We start from the raw sequence: 18,973 nt of genomic DNA on the forward strand, positions 1-18,973 counted from the left end.
GGGGGGGGGGGGGGGGGGGGGGAAGGGGGGGGGGGGGGGGGGGTGGGCCGGGAGGTCGCAGGATTGCCATAATGGTTTCCTGCAGCCAGGGAAGGTTCCTGGAGGTGGGTCTGATCTCCCTGGTATTGCTGTGAGCGCCCCAGCCGGAGGCTCCTAGCTGCTAGTCTGGGCCGGGCTGTGGAGGGACAGGACTTCCTCTTCCACTGCATGGCCTGGGGGGGAGGAAAGAGAGAGATCAGACCCACCTCTGGGTACCCCAAAGATGGGTTTGACCTCCCCTCTGAGTAATCATGCAGGGGAAGACGAAGCCCCATCCCAGCAGACTAGCAGCTGGAGCCCAGTGAACAGTATGAGCCCCCAGTTGGGGTGCTCTCAGCCCTGCCGCTCCCCTCCAATAGCTAGATTTCATTGGGGGGGAGGCCTGATTTCACAGTCCGTGAATTTAGTAGGGCCCTATATATAAGGAAAAGCATCTCTAGCAAAAGAGCACCTCCAAAAACAATTAGAATTACAATCACAACCTGGGACTGATACATGAATATTTTCCTGCCACTGAAAGTATTGCACTAGAACAAGTTAATTATTTTCAAAAATCTTCTGCTACATCTATACATTGATCATTTACATTCTGTTGAAACCAATCAACCTACTCATTCCAGATCCTACTGGGCCCATGCTAGAAGCTCCCATTCCTCCTGCAAAACCACCAACCATTGCACCACCTAAACAAGGATAGAAAAAAAAAATCAAGTTAACAAAGCCAGACAATATTAGCAAGTACACTGGTTAACATTTTAAACTACACAAGACATTCTTACCTTATGATTCTTCTCTGTGGACTGGTTTCACCTGTGTAGATTAGATGGATTGGTACCTTATTATGCAAGCTGGGTGGGAAGCCTCTAATAAGTGACTTTGATGGCCTCTAGCCTTGAGCTCTTTTTACAGGTTTTAAGATTCTTTCCAAAGCCTTTCTAGGAAAAACATTATTTTGTACGGACAAATTGCCATTAGGGCAAGCTAGATGGAATAAAGAAAACGATCCTGCAAGAACACCAAAGCAAGGCTAACAGGACCACCTTATTGTGAAAAATATAGGGTGGAATGGGCTTCTGTCACTCCCATTCCCAACTGATGTAACAAATACCAGGAGAATTACTTGAAGGTTTTGCTTCTCTCCTGAAAGATTCAAAGAAATTCAAAGGAGCTGCTTATTAAACACTTAAATAAAGATTCCACTGGGAAGTCTATAGTGGGTCAGAGGAGAGAACATACTTTCAGGGAACAGTGCTAGCAATGTGGAAGAAAAAGACACACCAAATTCATTAAACTCCTAAGAGCTACAAGACTGAGGCAGCAAGGGGAAAGTACTTTAATCCCACCATTCTAAAACTCCCTCGGGATGGCTTTGGTAGAGGTTACCATAGCACTATACCTCCTGTCCCTGTCCAGATTCTGTTGTAAGCAGCTAAATTGCCCTTCTTTCTGGAGTAAATCTCAATACTAGGCAAAGTGGTTGAAACTATAATAGTAAAGAACTGAATTATCAGATACAGATGAGCACGATATATTGGGGAAGAGTCAATGAGGCTTTTGTTGAGGGAAACAATACCTCACCAATCTATTAGAATTCTTTGAGGATGTCAACAAGCATGTGGACAAGGGTGATCCAGTGGAAATAGTGTACTTGGACTTTCAGAAAGCCTTTGATAAGGTCCTTCACCAAAGGCTCTTAAGCAAAGTAAGGAGTCATGGGATAAAAGGGAAGGTCCTCTCATGGATCACTAACTGGTTAAAAGCTAGGAAACAAAGGGTAGGAATATATAGTCAATTTTCACAATGGACAGAAGTAAATAGTGGGGTCCCACAAGGATCCATACTGGGACCAGTTCTGTTCAACATATTCATAAATGATCTGGAAAAGGGGGTAAAGAGTGAGAATAGTGAAGTGGCAAAATTTGCAGATGATACAAACTTACTCAGGATAGTTAAGTCCAAAGCTGCGAAGCGCTACAAAGGGATCTCACAAAAACTAGGTGACTGAGCAACAAAATGGCAGATGAAATTCAATGTTGATAAATGCAAAGTAATGCATGTTGGAAAACAATCCCAACTATACATACAAAATGATGGGTTTTAAATTAGCTGTTACCACTCAAGAAAGATCTTGGAGTCATCGTGGACAGGTCTCTGAAAACATCTGCTCAATGTGAAGCAGCACTCAAAAAAGCTAATAGTGTTAGGAACCATTACGAAAGGGACAGACAAGACGACAGAAAATATCATATTGCCACTATATAAATCCATGAAATGCCCACACCTTGAATACTGCATGCAGTTCTGGTCACCCATCTCAAAAAAAAAATATTTTTTTTTTAAATTGGAAAAAGCACAGAGAAGGGCAACAAAAATGATTAGGGATATGGAACAGCTTCCATATGAGGAGAGATTAAAAAGTCTGGGACTAGTCAGCTTAGAAAAAGAGATGACTGAACAGGAATATGATAGAGGTCTATAAAATCATGAATCGTTTGGAGAAGGTGAATAAGGAAGTGTTATTTACCCCTTCACACAATACATGAACCTGGGGTCACACCAAATGAAATTAAGAGGTAGCAAGTTTAAAACTAACTTAAGGAACTTGTTGCCAGGGGGTGCTGTAAAGGCCAAAGGTATAAATGGGTTCAAAAAGAATTAGATACATTCATGGAGGATAGGTCCATCAATGGCTATTAGCCAAGATGATCAAGGATGCAACCCCATGCTCTGAGTGTCCCTAAACCTCTGACTGACAATAGCTGGGACTGGACCATAGGGCACAGATCACTCAATAAACTGCCCTGTTATGTTCATTCCCTCTGAAGCACCCTGCACCAGCCACTGTTGGAAGACAGGAAACTGAGCTAGGTGGACCATTGGTCTGACCCAGTATGGCCATTTTTATGGAGAAGAGAATAGACAGAACTCTCTCTGATAAACCTAGATCTGCTAGACTGTGACAAAGGCAGTGTCACTGTGACAATAGATCTTAATATGAGAAGACAAATGGGTGGGGTTCTAATGTCATCCAATGTATATCCACAAACTGATGACTTGCTCACTCCAGAACCATCAGCACAATCTTGGCTCTGACTTGCTTGATTTTATTACCCTTCACATGAAAGGAAACAAGAGTGTGCATGGTATGGGCTAGAAGGAAGAACACTGAAACTTCATGTTGCCCATGCTACTTTATCTGCTGGAGAACCTTTCACATTCTGGGTTTTTTGTTTATCTGGTCTGGTGTTTTTTGCCACAGAAAGTCAGTGACTGACTTGACCAGACTGCACACACTCTGAATACCCAATTTCTGAAACTGTTCCCCAGGGTGGATATCTTTTCTGCATAATGAACCTGATGACAGACTGGTTGGCTCAGCAGTTCAAACGGAAAGATGATTGTTCTCTGCAAACCTGAGTAGAACGATGGTCTCTCAGAGGAAGAGTTTGTTTCCCCCTTTGCCACACCAGTGTTACCTGACCTCAGAATAATGTGCTGATTCTGGCTAGAATACTGAGCTTGTTCAATGCAAGCTGGGCTTTTCAGCACTCCAGCAGGTGGGGATCAAAAGCTCTCTCTCTGAAGTACAATATTTCCTTGGGTCAGATGGATGCTTAGACTGGATCCCCAAACCCAAAAAGCTTGTGTTTGGGTCCTGCAGGGGCATCCTTTTCATTGTTTCATCACAATGCAACACATTTTGTGACATGTAGGGGAAAGACTATTTCATACTTATTGCTTTGATTGAAAGTGTTCTCTATGATAAGGAACTGTTTGCAGAGGTTGAAACCAGGGTACTAAATCCCAGCAGGATACAGTAAGGTCAAACAACATCAGCAGAGCTCAGATTGCTGGAGAAATCTACCATGCTAATTGGGCAATCAGATTTTATCCTCAAAGTGATTCTCTGAAGGGAATACTAGTCTCCAAGCATGTTAGGAGCAAGAAATCTTCTGCCAAGCGCCTCTCATTAATGAAGAGGCCTAGACTCAAGAACATCTCCACTCTGGCCACAGCCATTTAATACACAAACTTCTAAATAAGCTAGTCATTTCATAGATCTTGTTCTAGATTCATAGATTTTCTTGATATTGTAGGCAAGGAAGAGGGGAGAGCCTTTTACTTCAAACAATGCCCCTTAAAATGGCCAATACAGTCTCTTGGGCACATTAAAGCTGTGAAGACCCTCTTCGATGCACCAGTGGCCCATTTTCCTTAAGTAAGAAGGCATCAGCCTAGATATTGGGATAGGAGGACAGTGGGGTCTTCCTCAGCTAAGCACAGCATAAACCAATAGTTATGATGTAAAGTCGTAATAGTTTAGCTAGCAAAAGGAAAAAAGTTATAGGTCCTATGGGATTATATCAAGTTGTCACTAAATACAAACGCAATGCCAAAATACAATCAAGAGAAGCAGATATCTGGTATCTTCCAATTACTTCCATTCTCTGACACTGCTATCCTGCTCAGTGATTCCCTAAACAGTAATGACCACAGGAAGCAGGGATATAGACTTTGTAGATACAAATCAGCCCAGGACACTTTCACCTTTAAGTATGTACTGTCTTGTTCTGTTACAGCAGCACCAGAGAATGCAAGTATATGGCAGAGCCCTGCTGTTTTGCACTCTACTTGGCTAAAGCCTGCTCCCTTCTATTGCATGCAGAACTCTCACATCCAATTCCTCACAACAGTATTAAAATGCACAGACTTAATACCAGCCTCTGCAAGACCAATATGCATTATCAATACACAGGGAAAAAAAATAATCTGGTATTAGTGTAAAACAGGGGTCGGCAACCTTTCAGAAGAGGTGTGCCGAGTCTTCATTTATTCACTCTAATTTAAGGTTTCGCGTGCCAGTAATACATTTTAATGTTTTTAGAAGGTCTCTTTCTAGAAGTCTATAATATGTAACCAAACTATTGTTGTATGTAAAGTAAATAAGGTTTTCAAAATATTTAAGCAGCTTCATTTAAAATTAAATTAAAATGCAGAGTCCCCCGGACTGGTGGCCAGGACCCGGGCAGTGTGAGTGCCACTGAAAAATCAGCTCGCGTGCCGCCTTTGGCAGCGTGCCATAGGTTGCCTACCCCTGGTGTAAAACATCTGCAGTCAGAGCTAAGTTTATGTTTTCAACTGAGAAATTTGGTCTACAAATACATAGCAGCCACTATCAACCTAAATATATTCTATTTTGAATGTCTTCACTTCCAAGGAACTGTTCAGCCACTTTAAATCCAAGATGGGGCAAAGACTTCCTGCCATCTTAAAAGATGGGAAACAGCCTAAAACAGATACCAGAAAATCTGATGTCTTCTGGAAAGGGGCAAATTAACCAGATTGTGCAAAGATGATAAAACGATTTGCTAAGAATCTTCTTTTCTGCCCCTGAAGAAAAGACTGAATCATCTTGTGAGACAGGGAGGCAACTCAGAAATTCGAGATAGTCAAGAGGACCCACTGGTCTTCTGTGATGTGGACCCAATCCTTGAAGATGCCCCACCCCAAACAGAGAATGTATGAAGAGTAGAAGCCATTCACAGGCCGGAAGAAGCAGAGCTTCCAGACTGACTTGCGTAAAGAATGGTTCTCTAATTTGACTTAAGCACCTGTCTAAATGGGGATTTTCTAATTAAAATTGGTAATCATGCCTGAATCTCCTTCAGGGAAAAAACTGTTTTACAAGCAGCCTTTATGGTGGCAACCTAAACTAGCCCCCTCTGCCTCTTCCAATGAGTCATCCACATATCATGAAGATTTTATGAGTCAACCTCATGCTATTCTTCACCTTTGCAAGGTGGAGTTAACAGAAAAGAAAGTCAATCTCTTTAGCACGTCCACCACAAAAGGAAGGCAGTAAATAGCTACATTTAGTCAGGATCCAGGCTCATCCTTGCACTTCTGGTCAACCTAGGCTCTGCAGAATATTTTTTGTCCTAAATGAGCAAGTGAAGCCAAGAGAGTAATGAAACCTGCTCAGTCAAAAATGTGCAACATCCTTGCACAGGACATTGTGACCTAAAAGTGGAGAAAATATCAGCACAACCTCCTGAGCTGTCTTTACCCCTGGGGGCGTTCTGCACCACTGTGCAATGCAGAATTTTTCAGAAATTAACGTGCACGCAGAATTTCCTTGCCCCCACAGAAATGGACTGCAGTGCTGAGGGCCACGACTAGCGGTCGCTGGACCCAGCAGAGCCCAACTCACACATAGAAGACACTGCCGGGGGGTGGGGGAGGGAGCTAGAGGATTCCTGGCAGCAATAGTTCCCAGCATGCCCTGGGGGAGGGAGAGATGGGAGCTTGGCTGGGCTGGGGGGGGGGGGGGGGGGGGGGGGGGGAGGGGGGTTTGGGTATACTGGCTGGGGGAGCACAGTGGCTGGCTTGGTGAGGAGAGGGAAAGGGTTGTGGGTGTCTGGGCCCCCCCAGCTGGGCTCTGAGGGAGGGGAGAAAGGGGCAGAGAAACAGGAACTGGGTTGTCATGGGGGTTTCTGTAACTCTCTACTCCTGGGGGAATTTGTGTGTGTGTCTGTATTGTTACAGACATACTTGCTGACAGGTATTTTGAAATAAATTACCGAAATAACAAACTGCTGTTATTATGTAGTGTTATTTTGACAATTTTAAAATATTGTGCTCAGTATTTTTAATTTTTTGGTGCAGAATTCCCCCAGGAGTATGACTTGCATCAAAAAAAGAAAGGAAGCAGACTGGGCCTGTGCAAGGAAGAAGGGGAGGAGACAAAGACGGTAAATTTCACTGTTGGATGCCTCCTATCCAATTTACATAAACGGGAAGGATAACCTGTCTAGTGTGCACTAATGAGACAGGGCCACAGAAATTGCAAGACAAATATTTGAACAGCTGGTATGCAGTTTCCAGAAAGGTGTCCTAGAATTTCAATTATTCAAATACTCAAAGTTACTAGCTGTGGTAACTTAAAATATTCTCTTTAAACACTCTCCCATTTAAAATAAAATATATATTTGTTTTGGACAGGGCCACCATACTTCCATCTATGTAAAGATCTAAATTTTATCCTCATTGCAGCACCTACCAAAATGCTCTTTGGAGACTGAGGTTGAAGGTGAAGAGCAGATAGATTTACTAGTCGGTTTACTTGTCAAAAGAAATAAAGTACTTGCAACACATTGTGATTGCTCAGGAGGAACTCAAGTTTGACAGAGTTACCATACCCATTCTTCCAAACGAATCTCCAAAGCCCCGGTTCATCGCCATGTCACTCCGACCAAAATCTCTGTCCATACTTCCTCCCATTCCACCACGGAACATTTCTGCTGCGAATATACCAACAAACAAGCAGAAGTTGCAATAGATTTTCTGTTATATTTTCAACATAAGATGTACATAAATTACATATTTCGTGACTGCTCATGTAAAGGGAAAGTAGTTTAAAGCACAATTCTGAAGAGCTCACATTTAAGTTTGCTAACCTACCTCCCATGCCAGTTGCCATGCCTCCCATGCCGGTTCCTATGCCCCCACTCATTCCACTGCCCATATTTCCTCTGAAGTCATCTACACTCCCCATCCCTATGTAAAGAAAAAAAGAGTTTTAATAACAATAATGGATTAAAAGTAGAGGGAGAGAGAGAGAGAGAGAGAGAGAGAGAGAGAGAAAGTTCACCCACCTCCCATTCTGCTGACTCCACCAAATCCTCCCATGTTAGTCATTCCTTCCATTCCACCAAATCCACCGATACCTATGCAATAAGGAAAAATGTTTTCTATACTATATTTTAAAGAAGTTAACAGAAAAGAAATAAAAAAATACATATACCTCCTCCCATTCTGTTCATTCCTCCAAAGCCTGGGCCATCCATTCCCATACCTTCAACCAAAAGTTATACATATAGTTTAGAACACAGAAAAAGCTCTCTATATATTTCTATATTATTACTCCTGGGGGAATTCTGCACCAAAAAATTAAAAATTCTGCATATTTTATCAAAACAACACTATATAATCATACCAATTTCAGTTATTTGGGTAATTAATTTCAAAATACTGTCAGCAATTATGTCTGTAACAATTCAGACAAAAAAAAATTCCCCCAGGAGTTAAAGAAGCCCCTACAACCACCACTTGCTGTTTCTCTGCCCCCCTCCCCGAGCCCCGCCTGAGGGCCAGACACCCCCACACTCCCTCCAGGGCCCAGCTCCACCTCAGACACTCATGCCCCCTATCGTCCCAGAGCCCAGGGATCCAGAGGGAGAAACAGCCTGATGCTGGGTCCTGGGCTTGTACGGAGTTTCCTGCATACTGCCTCCTTCCTCCAGGGCAGGGGTGACCAACCTGTGGCTCCAGAGCCACATGTGGCTCTTCAGAAGTTAATATGCAGCTCCTTGTATAGGGACCGACTCCAGGGCTGGAGCTACAGGCGACAACTTCTAATGTGCCGGGGGGTGCTCACTGCTCAACCCCTGGCTCTGTCACAGGCCCTGCCCCCACTCCACCCCTTCCCAGCCCCTCTCCTGAGCCTGCCATGCCCTCCACCCCCACTCCACTCCTTCCCCTCCCCTGAGCCTGCTGTGCCCTCCACCCCCAGAGCTTCCTGCACACCACAAAACAGGTGATCGGGAGGAAGGGGGAGGTACTGATTGGCAGGGCTGCCAGTGGGTGGGAGGCGTTGGGAGCGGGGCGGGAGGGAGCTGATGGGGGGCTGCTGACATATTACTGTGGCTCTTTGCAATGTATATTGGTAAATTCTGGCTCCTTCTCAGGCTCAAGTTGGCCACCCCTGCTCCAGGGCATGCCAGGAACTGCAGCTGCCAGGAACCCTTCAACTCCCTCCTGCTCCCCCTTGGAGTGTCTTCTATTTGCAAGCTGGGCTCTGCTGGGTCCAGTGGCCCCAAGTGGCCATCAGCACCTCTGCAGCCCATTTCTGTGGGGTTAAAAGGAAATTCTGCACAGAACATTACTTTTGCGCAAATACCGTATTGTGCAGAATTCCCCTAGGAGTAATTTATGTAAGTCAATTAATCAAATTCACACTATTCAAGGTTTATTTTGTTAGAGCAGATAACTTTTCCTGAGGCAAGACCAAGAACCATTAACATTATATAGAAAAGAAATAAAAGTATCCTCACCTCCTGGACCCATATTCCCCATTCCACCACCCATGCTCAATTGGGTTGCGCTGATGGGCTGTCCTCCTGGTCCAAGTCCCATCCCAATACCTCCAAGGCCACCTTTGAAAACCACAGTAAGTATCACCATCAGGAGTCAGGATTTCTGTTGCCACAATGAGACCCTACAAACATCATTCATGCCTTCTGGTGCGGACATAATACAGTTCCAAACGTCATAACATAAGAAGTTCAAGGAGTAAGAAAGATTATAGCCCATACTCACGAGGTAACTGTGGTGTCTTGTTTTCCACCACACGGAAGTCTTCATGAGGAATTGATTTGTCATCCTGTTGTGAAATGAGTATTATTAGGAGAGATTTCACTACATTTTAGCTTAGCTAAAAGTAAGGTACAAGGGAACGGGCAGACAACTCACCATTTTTACATGCATGGGTCTATCGAACAGGAACTGTCCATTGAACATAGCTGAAGACCAAGTCAAAGAAGTTTGATCTGACTACTGAAGGCAGCCTAACTAGTTTTAAAGACTCATTTTTATGATTTAGCTTACCCACCTCCCTCACCCTTCTTAGTGGTTTCCTCCCCCCTTCTCCAATCAAGGAGATCAGCTAGTTAGAATGACAGTTATAGACAATCACTGAACAAATCAGCTCCTTTTTCAACCTTAACTACTGGACTGCAGAGTCACCCTCTCTCTCCGGCTCAATGATTATTTAAGTGTTTACCTACATTTGAACAGTCACTGGGCGAGAGAGAGAGAATGTTTCTGAATTCCAGTGGTTAGAGCACCCACCTCGGAAGTTGCAGAACCTGGTAGTCTCCCTGCTCCATTCTTTCATCATTTATCCACTATAGAATGGCTTCAACAAGAGAAGCTGAGGAAGCCCCACATCAGAATATCCCATAGCTCAGGGGTTAGAGCACTTTCTGTTCAAACCCTCTCTCTCAAAGAGGTGGTGGGAGAGATGAGAATTGTACCTGGGTCTCCCACATCCCAGCAGAGTGCTCTAACCACTGAGCTAACAGTTATAAGGTAGGCACTACCAACACCACCTGGATTTTGAATGGGACCTGATCTGGTGCGTGTGCCCGGAGGCTGCCCGAAGCCACACAAACCAACGAATTCCTATCTTCCCCTGGTTCATGAATTGCTCTGGGATTTAGGCACCTGGACGCCTAGAGTAGAATTGGACATGCCCCAAGGTCTAAAACCTAGAAGGAGTTGTGTGGACTTCAGTGGCGCCATGCATGGGGACTTACGTGCCTAATTCTGGAGTTTAGGCACCTAAGCTGTTTTGTGAAGTGCATTCAAGGTCTTCATGTACACAGAAACCAGCTACAATGCAAATGGATATAGTGTAGCTTTAAATCAATCACATACACTCATATACCATTCAACACAAACTGAATCCACATTTAACAAATTGCTCCTTTAACCAGATAACTAAATTCTCAAAAAAATAAAGGATACATATTGCCTGTACTGCTTCAATTGCTTGTTCAAAAGTGACTGTTCCCATTCCTCGACTCTTGCCATCCTTGTCTTCTTTGATATCTGCACGTTTTACAGTTCCAGCAATGCTGAACACCTCCTTTAGTTTTTTCCAGCCAACTTTAAAGTCAAGCTGAATATACAAAATTACACAATTCCAATACATTTATCTCTTCTCATTAAATAATTTAAAAGACATTTTACAGCATAGTAACTTTTTAAACTCCTAAAAACAATACATTTTTATAGCACATGTCCACCACAGTGAGTCTAACAAGTCAAATCTCTTTAAAAGTGATGAATTTATGTCATTTCTGTATGCTTCCCTCCTCCTCAACTTTTCACATGCTGATTAGGAAGGGAATTTTTTTGCAGTACCTGCATTCTCTTGAGTACCAGTTTGCATTTAAAGAGAAACAGGAAACTAGTTCTAGTATTTCTTAAATTTGTGCAAATTCTGAGCTAGTAAGAGAATCAGAATAAACGATCGCACTGAAATAATAATGTAAAATAGAGTGTGTGTTAATGCAGAGTAACTGGCAAGATTCTCTGCACAAGGTGGATACACATGACAACAGATACACTCAGTTGTAAAGAAAAGCCAAAGTTATTTACTGGAAATAAACCTATCTGTAAATACTATTTTAAAAAATTGCAAGAAAGGACTAAGCAGAGTGAAGACCTTCAAAGAGACCTACTAGTAGTAGTCTGCTGCTCCTTAAAATCCATTTCACGTATTTCGTTTTTACACCCCAATCTGGACTCATGCATGCACTCTCTCTTCAGTTTCAGGAAAGAAATACCAGACCTTAAAATTAATTCATATGCATTTCTTTTTAAAGTGAAGAGAGAGTGGATACTCTTATATTATTCACAGAGATTGGTACTACTGAACATAAAGATTTTTTAAGATAGACTAGACATTAACATTTTTAAATATGTGTTTAAACTTACATTAGCAACAAAAATAGTGGACCCAAGCCTGCCAGCCTGCAAATTACTAATAATCTCAGGAGGAATGTTTGGATTATTGAGAATTGAAGGGGGTAAATTCATCAATCCAGGTGCCATATCAGGTCCATGTCCTCCTGGGAATGGTCCTCCCACACGCTGCAATGCCCTGCGAGCATGTTCACCATCAGGATCCTAGAACACATTTAAAAGTAAAGCTAACATATTCATCAACAGCAGGATTGACAGTTGAACAAAAAGAGAACTATTTTAAAATTCCACAAAAATCCATCAAAATCAACTAATATCCTTGTCAGCATCAGCAGAGGGATCAAGCACTTAATTAGCATGGAGACCTAATTCCCTCACCTCTAGAGGTGGGTCCTTTCAGATGAGGGTTGAGGCATATTGGCAAAGCACTTGTGGAGGAAGCGTGCACTGCCACTTCACATGCTGTACCTAGCCTATGGACAAGTAGAAAAGATTTCAATCTAATGGGCTGTCAGTCTAGTACCTTCTTCCAAGCACTGAGTTAATTCAATGAACTTTATTTTATTTGTTAATTCCATGATTAAAAATGTAGCAGAACATTCCAAAGAACTATTATAGGACCCAACACTATATATTACATTGTGCAAATTGAGATCTCAAATAAGTGTTAAAATTCTCAATCACCCTATTTCCACCCCCATCCCACTACAAAATAGTCAGAACAATCTGACTGGCAGACTAGAGTTAAGAGTCATATTTTGATAAAAGTATAAAAACTGAAAGTAATAGCCTGGGATGAAAGAGGGAAGTGGTAGGAAGTTAGGAGGTATCTACCATTAAAAAAAAAAAAAAGGGCATTTGTTTATTTTAGCATACTACAGTCTTTAGGACACAGCTAATGTGACAAAATCATGATCACAGAAGGCACAAAGCCAGGGGACCAACAGGCCCCTGGCTGGCTAAGGAAACATAAGAGGCCTCTCCACTATAGAAAGTAGAAGATATGTATAGCTAATAGACCACCTAATGTTAGTGTAAAGCCACTTCAAGTGTTCCTAGAAAAGATTTAATCAATTCAAGCTAAAACAAAGTAACATTCATACCTCTTTAATGTTCAGGGGTCTTCCACTAAGGTCATATTTGTTCATAGTTTCTAATGCTTTCTTTACGAATTCTTCATCTTTGAATTCAACCACACTTAAGAAGGAACAAAATATTTAGAGTATTAAAGTAAAGTTAATTTTAAAAAGTTAGCAGAATCTTTGTACAGTAGTGTCTTTCCGCACACACACACAAACAAAAACTTACCCACAACCCTACATCCATGATGAAGATTTGTGAACATATGTATGGAGGGGGGGGGGAAAAAAAAAAGGAGTGAGTCAGTAAACGTAAATTTTAAGATTCCATATTACTGTTAAATAACTGTTCGTTAAATTTCAACTCCAGAATTTATAAACACATGCTTTTTACTGATAGTCAAAATTTAATTTCACCTAGTGTCTTTTGAACAAACATACTTCAGTGGATATTACAATTAAAAAGCAAAAGACAATATTCTAAACTCTATTTTATTCTCTTTGAGCCAAACCAGAATTGGACTATAGAAAAATGCCACACAGATTGATATAAGGACAGTTAAAAGAATGTGATCAGCACACTCAGTACAAAATTTGAGTACAAAATTAAATTCCACATACATACAATATACAAGGATTTTGTGTACTTTTCAGAATTACGTTAAAAAGTTAAGTTACTTTTCATGAAAGTAAATTATCGACTGCACCAAAACCCATTTAATAAAGCAACTAGTTTAGGACTGCTTTAAGTGAGCAGTAATACAGAGACTAAACTGAAAACACCATTTTGTTTTACAAATGTTAGGGAAATCATTTACAACAATTACTCCTGCTTAGTTAGAATCAAACCTGCATTTCTCAGTTCATACAGCAGGTTCAGATCTATTATAGTTCAAACTTTTGACTGAAAAAAGACAAAGGAGCTTTAACATTCTTCACTCTAAGTGCCTCATTGCTGGCATTCTCTTGGCTGTCAACCACCTCCTTCCATTCAGTTTAAAAAACAGGCAAATTCAGTAAACCAAAGTGTTCAGAGCACTAGTCCTGTAAACTCTCAAATTAGATTCTTCAAACAGTATAGTCTATACATTTTTATACTTATTGGACTCAAATAAAAATATTACACTTGCAAAATTTGTCAGTTCAGTAGTTTTTTTTAAAGTCCTTTACATAAAACAGATCTAGAACACAACAAAAATCCTAAATTAAAGTGTTGGCTGAAAAGTATTACCTTAGGAGAATTAAGTAAATGCCATTTGTTGACTTTTATAAAATAACTCGACCCTTACAGCCAGCTAGTTTGATTTACATGAAAGTGTCAGACTGATTCTAATACAGAAGCCTCAAGTCTATCATAATAAAATAAAAATGAAACTTACTTTCCAAAAACTGGTACAGGTATTATACAAAAATAAAACTGCTGAGGAACTTTTAAACCTCTAGCAGATTGTTGCCCACGGCACTTACCCTTGATTTTCCTTCAGCATCCTTAAACAGCTCCACGTATGTAACCTCACCAACTACATAAGACATACAAAGGGAAAATACCAAGAGACAATGCATTTAAACACCAATATCTTGCTTTACTGTGCCCCTGTGCACAACTCTACAGAGAAGCACCTATTATTCACCAACAATCAAAACCAGACCAACATACCTCCTGTCAATGGCTATATAATTTAGCTAATTTTCAGAAATATGCAGCAGCCACATTCTCAAGAGCTATACAAACAACTATATTTAACCTAATTCATACTACAGATCATATTTTGGCCAGTATGATATAGTTGGTGAACAAATTCAGATACACACTTGGTCCCTTAACCTATCAGATTAGAACATCAACATTAGCACTTTTCAGTGACATTTGTCATCCTACTCACAACAGCTGTTTTAAGGTGACTTTCTACCTGAATGTCTTCAATCATAAGAGTTTGCCTTCAATATAATAACCAAATTTACAAGTCAAATATTTCACAGCAAGCCACACACTTTCTAAAGTTTCGGTGAATAAAACCAATCAAATAGTCATGTCACCTTACAACAGATACACCAAGCAAAGTTACAAACAGTTTTTGGCATTATTTAACAGCCTAGAAGCCAAGTGTGCTTTGCGTTACTTTTAAAGAATCAATATTTTCAAGAAAAATAACAGATCTAACTTTTTACAGAATTCTTATTAGAGTTATTTTCCCCCAAACTGTCCAGAGTAAAACGTTTGGGGTGTTCAGATTACTCTATCAAAACTGCAACAGCAGTAACACACTTTTAATATAGATCTCCAGACAGTCAGTCATGGCAGTAGTGACAATGCAGACAAAGTTAATTCCACAGCCAGATTCCACCAAGGAAATACAAAACATCTTTTGAAATACACACTAAGTGTATTGCTTAAATACAATAGCCCTTTAAAAATCTACAAAGACTACAACTAGACAAAACACAATCTCTTTAAAAAGTCATGAGGGCATGCATATGCTGTTGGCTCTCTACTGTCACACTAAAATGGCAAGATTGTAAACACTTCATTTTCCCATACTACCCTGCAATGCAGTTGTCTCAAATGAAAGAGTGGGGGAAAGATAGATGTATCGAGTAAAGGCCAAAAAAAAAAAAAAAAAAAAAATGCAAGTCAAATCTGTGTGGCTCAAAGGACAAAAATATTTTAAGTTCCTTCCCTTCCTATATGAAGTGGGTTATCAGGAATGAGTTACCTTTTTCTCTCATAAGATCTTTAATAGCTTGCCATTTCATGTCATATGGGATGTTGCTAATGAAAACTCTGTTACGGTTAATAGTCTTCTTTTCTCCAGTGCCTGAATTCTTGTCCTTTGAATAGGGATGGAATCTATTCTTGTTTCCAAGAGATGGAATTGCCTTCGGTTTTGGAACATACTTTTCCTTCACAGGTGCTTTCTCTTCCTTTGCTGCCTCATCATTATCCCTATATTTTCAAGAGACAGACAGATTAGGTTTGCTTTGAGATAATGGTACAATTCTACATTAATAGGGCAAATCCCACATTTTGCATGCTATCAGCTTTGCAACTACCATTCAGAACTCCCTAGTTCCCAAGATATTTTAAGAATTATTTCATTTTAAACAGTCTCATTTCATGAACACATTGTTTTATTTGGCAACAAAATAAGAAGTTAAAGTTTGCAAAGGCCACACTGTTCCATTGTAATCACAGTAAGGAAGTCTAGTTAAGTTGTACTTCTGTACTAATATGCCTGTCAAGTTCCAGCAAGGTGGTGTTATAAAGAAACTGATTATTAAAAACTTCTGTAACTGAGATGTATCATTCTAGTTATTACAAGCCTTGAGACTTAGGAGTTTTAAATCGTGTACTGAAAGGTCTTTGCATAAGACATCAGTTGCGATTACGCAATATTCCTCTCATATCTAAGTGTTACAAGATTGCAGAAAAGGTGGATTTGGAACCCTCTTGCTTAACTTATTACATGAGCAAAACAGTATCTTCAGAACGCCTCACAAGCTGTATTTGTTTCAACAGGCTTGCAGGACCTAAAATTTTACACAACATTTTGACACTTTCAGCGTGTAGCTGAAATGATCTAAAATACACATTTCAGTTCTATAAATACAGCTGGACTGTTTGGTTTGTGTTTACTGAAGAATTATGAAATTAAGAACTAAGATTCTCTTCATGAAAACTACACCTTCAAATGTAATCAACCTGCATATCCTGAGTGTGCAATAGTCAATTATTACTGTTGCGCTAAGTAAATGAAAAGTTCTACAGTGTGGTCCCATTTATTATCCATTCACAACGCCAAACTCCATTTTAGGAATTCAGAGCATGAATCTGAAGCAATTACTTTTCTTAGAATTAGAAAGCACTGGTGTGAAATGGGCTTTGTAGCCAAAATATGTAATAATCAAGTTAGTTGAGAGATTACCTCAAAGTTTATATCCAAAAAAGCTATTATATCCAAAGAGATTATGTCCAAAAAACAAGCATATGTAGGTATTTTCATATTTTATATATAGCAAAACAATATCACCTGAGCATTCATAAGGAATATAGAAATCCATAGATGCAGAACTTCTGTGCATCCTAGAAGGAGAGGCAATGTTTTCTGTAAAATATGAGCTATCACTTTAAATAGTTTCTCCCTTGACTACAAAGAAAACCTTCCAAATGGGATTCAAAGCAGCATTACCTTTGCGGTCTGGAGACCAACTGAAATGACAACTTTAAGAGCTATGAACTTCACTATCTCACTTTAGTGGGGAATCCATTCAGTCAGAAAAAGTCAATCAGTACAGAATTCCCATGGAAGTAATTAAGCAATACAGGGACATCAGTTATAAATTAGCTAATTAAGGCCAGGGATTTTGTCTTCATACTGTACTTGTCTGTAGAGCAGCTAGCACTTTTTTATTGTTGTGTAAGTGTTTATATTTGACTTCTTGACCCAGATCCCCAAAACAGCAAGAATTTTCGTTATTAATCAAATTTTACGTAAAGGGATTTTTTGTTTGTTCATTCTGTGGTCAATCACTTGATAGTTAGATTGACCCAATGTAGTATGCATCAACATGTGCTGGGGCCAAAGCTGAGTAGGAACAATAACACGATTCTAAACTTTGATTACAATCAACAGCATTTATTATTAGCATTTACTGCATAATGCTTAAATAAGAACAAGAAACACAATTAAACTGATTTTTATTTCTGATTCCAGATATTACTAGTAATTAAATTTTAACTAGAAGACTGCATCTGTAGGAAACAAACTGAGGCAAACTTTTAAATCCAAAATTGTGCAGAAAATAAACCTTAAAAACAAAATAAATAAAAGATAAATCTTCCAAGCTTATGTATAAAGAACCCATAGAAAAAGATTACTACAAATCTGTAATATGCACATGATTTCTCGTGATACGAAAGTTAACAAAATACATATGGCTCAGAATTCTAGTTATTCAATGTATTGTGTTGAAGAAGTTATTCTAGGAACTTCTATTGGTTCTGTTCATAAGCATCCCTACAAACCAGTAGTTGGGTACAAAGTGGCAGTGTAGGATGTTCCACAACTAAGTGCCTGATCCTGCAAACACAGATGCAAATTTTTAACTTTACTACCCTGAGTAGTCCTATTACTCAACATAGTAAGGTTAAGTAGGTGCATAAGTAATTGCAGGATTGGAGTCCACTTGTCCACTTTCACGTAAGCATTATCTGGTTACAGGAGAATTTAAACAGACTGAAATTTGTCTTTTGACACACATTAAAATTAACACAATGCTTTCTGTACATGATTGCAGGGGGAAAAGAGGGGGGATTATGTGTACATGAAACCCTGATATCCAGGATCATATCTTGCATTGCTTTCTAAATAAACCAACTCCACCAACAAAAATATAGGGTAACAGGTTTTTAGTTAAGTCACTACTATAATTGTTACATTCCCAGAAGAAAATGAAAAACTGTGATTACCACCGTGTTGCATTTTGATGTTTGCATAGCAGTTTGAAAATTCAAGGCCCTACATATGGCCTTAAACCAAGAATACAAACCACAAAAATCAGGAGTGTGAGCATTTAGAGCCAGGTGCACAACAAAGGAAAACCTGGCCTAGGTTACCCCAAGATATGTAAAATATAATCTACACAAATATCATATGTGGTCAAGAATACCTTCATTCTTCAACCCTTTTATAAATGTTTTTATTCTGAATCTGACCTCAAGTGTGTTTATTTACCACAATCCATACTTTTAAAATTTCAAATGTCAACGCAGCTTTCAAACAGACACCATGTATTAAAAGAAGTCTGTAACAAAATATACTTTCTTCCCGGGTGTGAATTAGGTAAAATGAGGAGCTGAAAGTTGTACTGATTTGAGATCAAAGACTTCCTATGTTCAGTAACATAGACTTCCTATGTTCAGCCTAGTAACAGTTTGAAGGTCTGATGTCAAGAACCATCAGCCCTAGAAAATCCATTTGCTTTATTACATTGGAAAGCTGAAATTCCAAGCTTCTTAATAATATTCGGTATCTGTCCCTGACAGGTCATGGTTTACTGGATCTTAAAATAGCACCACTGTAATTTACAGGAAAGCTGTTAATTTTTAAAACCTTTTCAAAATGTGTTACAAGTACAGATTTTTCTCTATCCACCTGCACAAGAGGACTCATGGTTCTAAGACAACCTGGCCTTACAGATGGAGGGATACCAAAAAAAAAAAAAAAAAAAAAAAAAAAAAAAAAAAAAAAAAAAAAAAACAAAAAAAAAAAAAAAAAAAAAAAAAAAAAAAAAAAAAAAAAAAAAAA

General features: G+C 39.8%; 1 protein-coding gene across 5 annotated transcripts in view; it reads right to left on the reverse strand.

The window, feature by feature from the left end:
- Positions 1–18,973, reverse strand: part of MYEF2 (myelin expression factor 2) — a 25,689-nt gene that overhangs the window by 5,628 nt on the left and 1,088 nt on the right. For 2 of the 5 annotated variants that reach the window (XM_024200678.2, XM_024200646.2), the window contains 14 exons: positions 15,383–15,612; positions 14,136–14,188; positions 12,898–12,905; positions 12,693–12,786; positions 11,602–11,793; positions 10,627–10,780; positions 9,571–9,620; positions 9,418–9,481; positions 9,153–9,254; positions 7,844–7,894; positions 7,695–7,766; positions 7,501–7,596; positions 7,239–7,340; positions 651–722 (listed from right to left, as the gene is read on the reverse strand). In XM_024200678.2, coding sequence (XP_024056446.1) covers positions 651–722; positions 7,239–7,340; positions 7,501–7,596; positions 7,695–7,766; positions 7,844–7,894; positions 9,153–9,254; positions 9,418–9,481; positions 9,571–9,620; positions 10,627–10,780; positions 11,602–11,793; positions 12,693–12,786; positions 12,898–12,905; positions 14,136–14,188; positions 15,383–15,612 — 1,340 coding nt within the window. The remainder of the gene's footprint in view (positions 1–650; positions 723–7,238; positions 7,341–7,500; positions 7,597–7,694; positions 7,767–7,843; positions 7,895–9,152; positions 9,255–9,417; positions 9,482–9,570; positions 9,621–10,626; positions 10,781–11,601; positions 11,794–12,692; positions 12,787–12,897; positions 12,906–14,135; positions 14,189–15,382; positions 15,613–18,973) is intronic. The other 3 variants (XM_024200660.2, XM_024200652.2, XM_024200669.2) reach the window with 3 other exon arrangements.

This window comes from Terrapene carolina, unplaced genomic scaffold (assembly GCF_002925995.2).
Source record: "Terrapene carolina triunguis isolate 2854851 unplaced genomic scaffold, T_m_triunguis-2.0 Scaffold67, whole genome shotgun sequence".
Classification (NCBI taxonomy): Eukaryota; Metazoa; Chordata; order Testudines; family Emydidae; genus Terrapene; species Terrapene triunguis.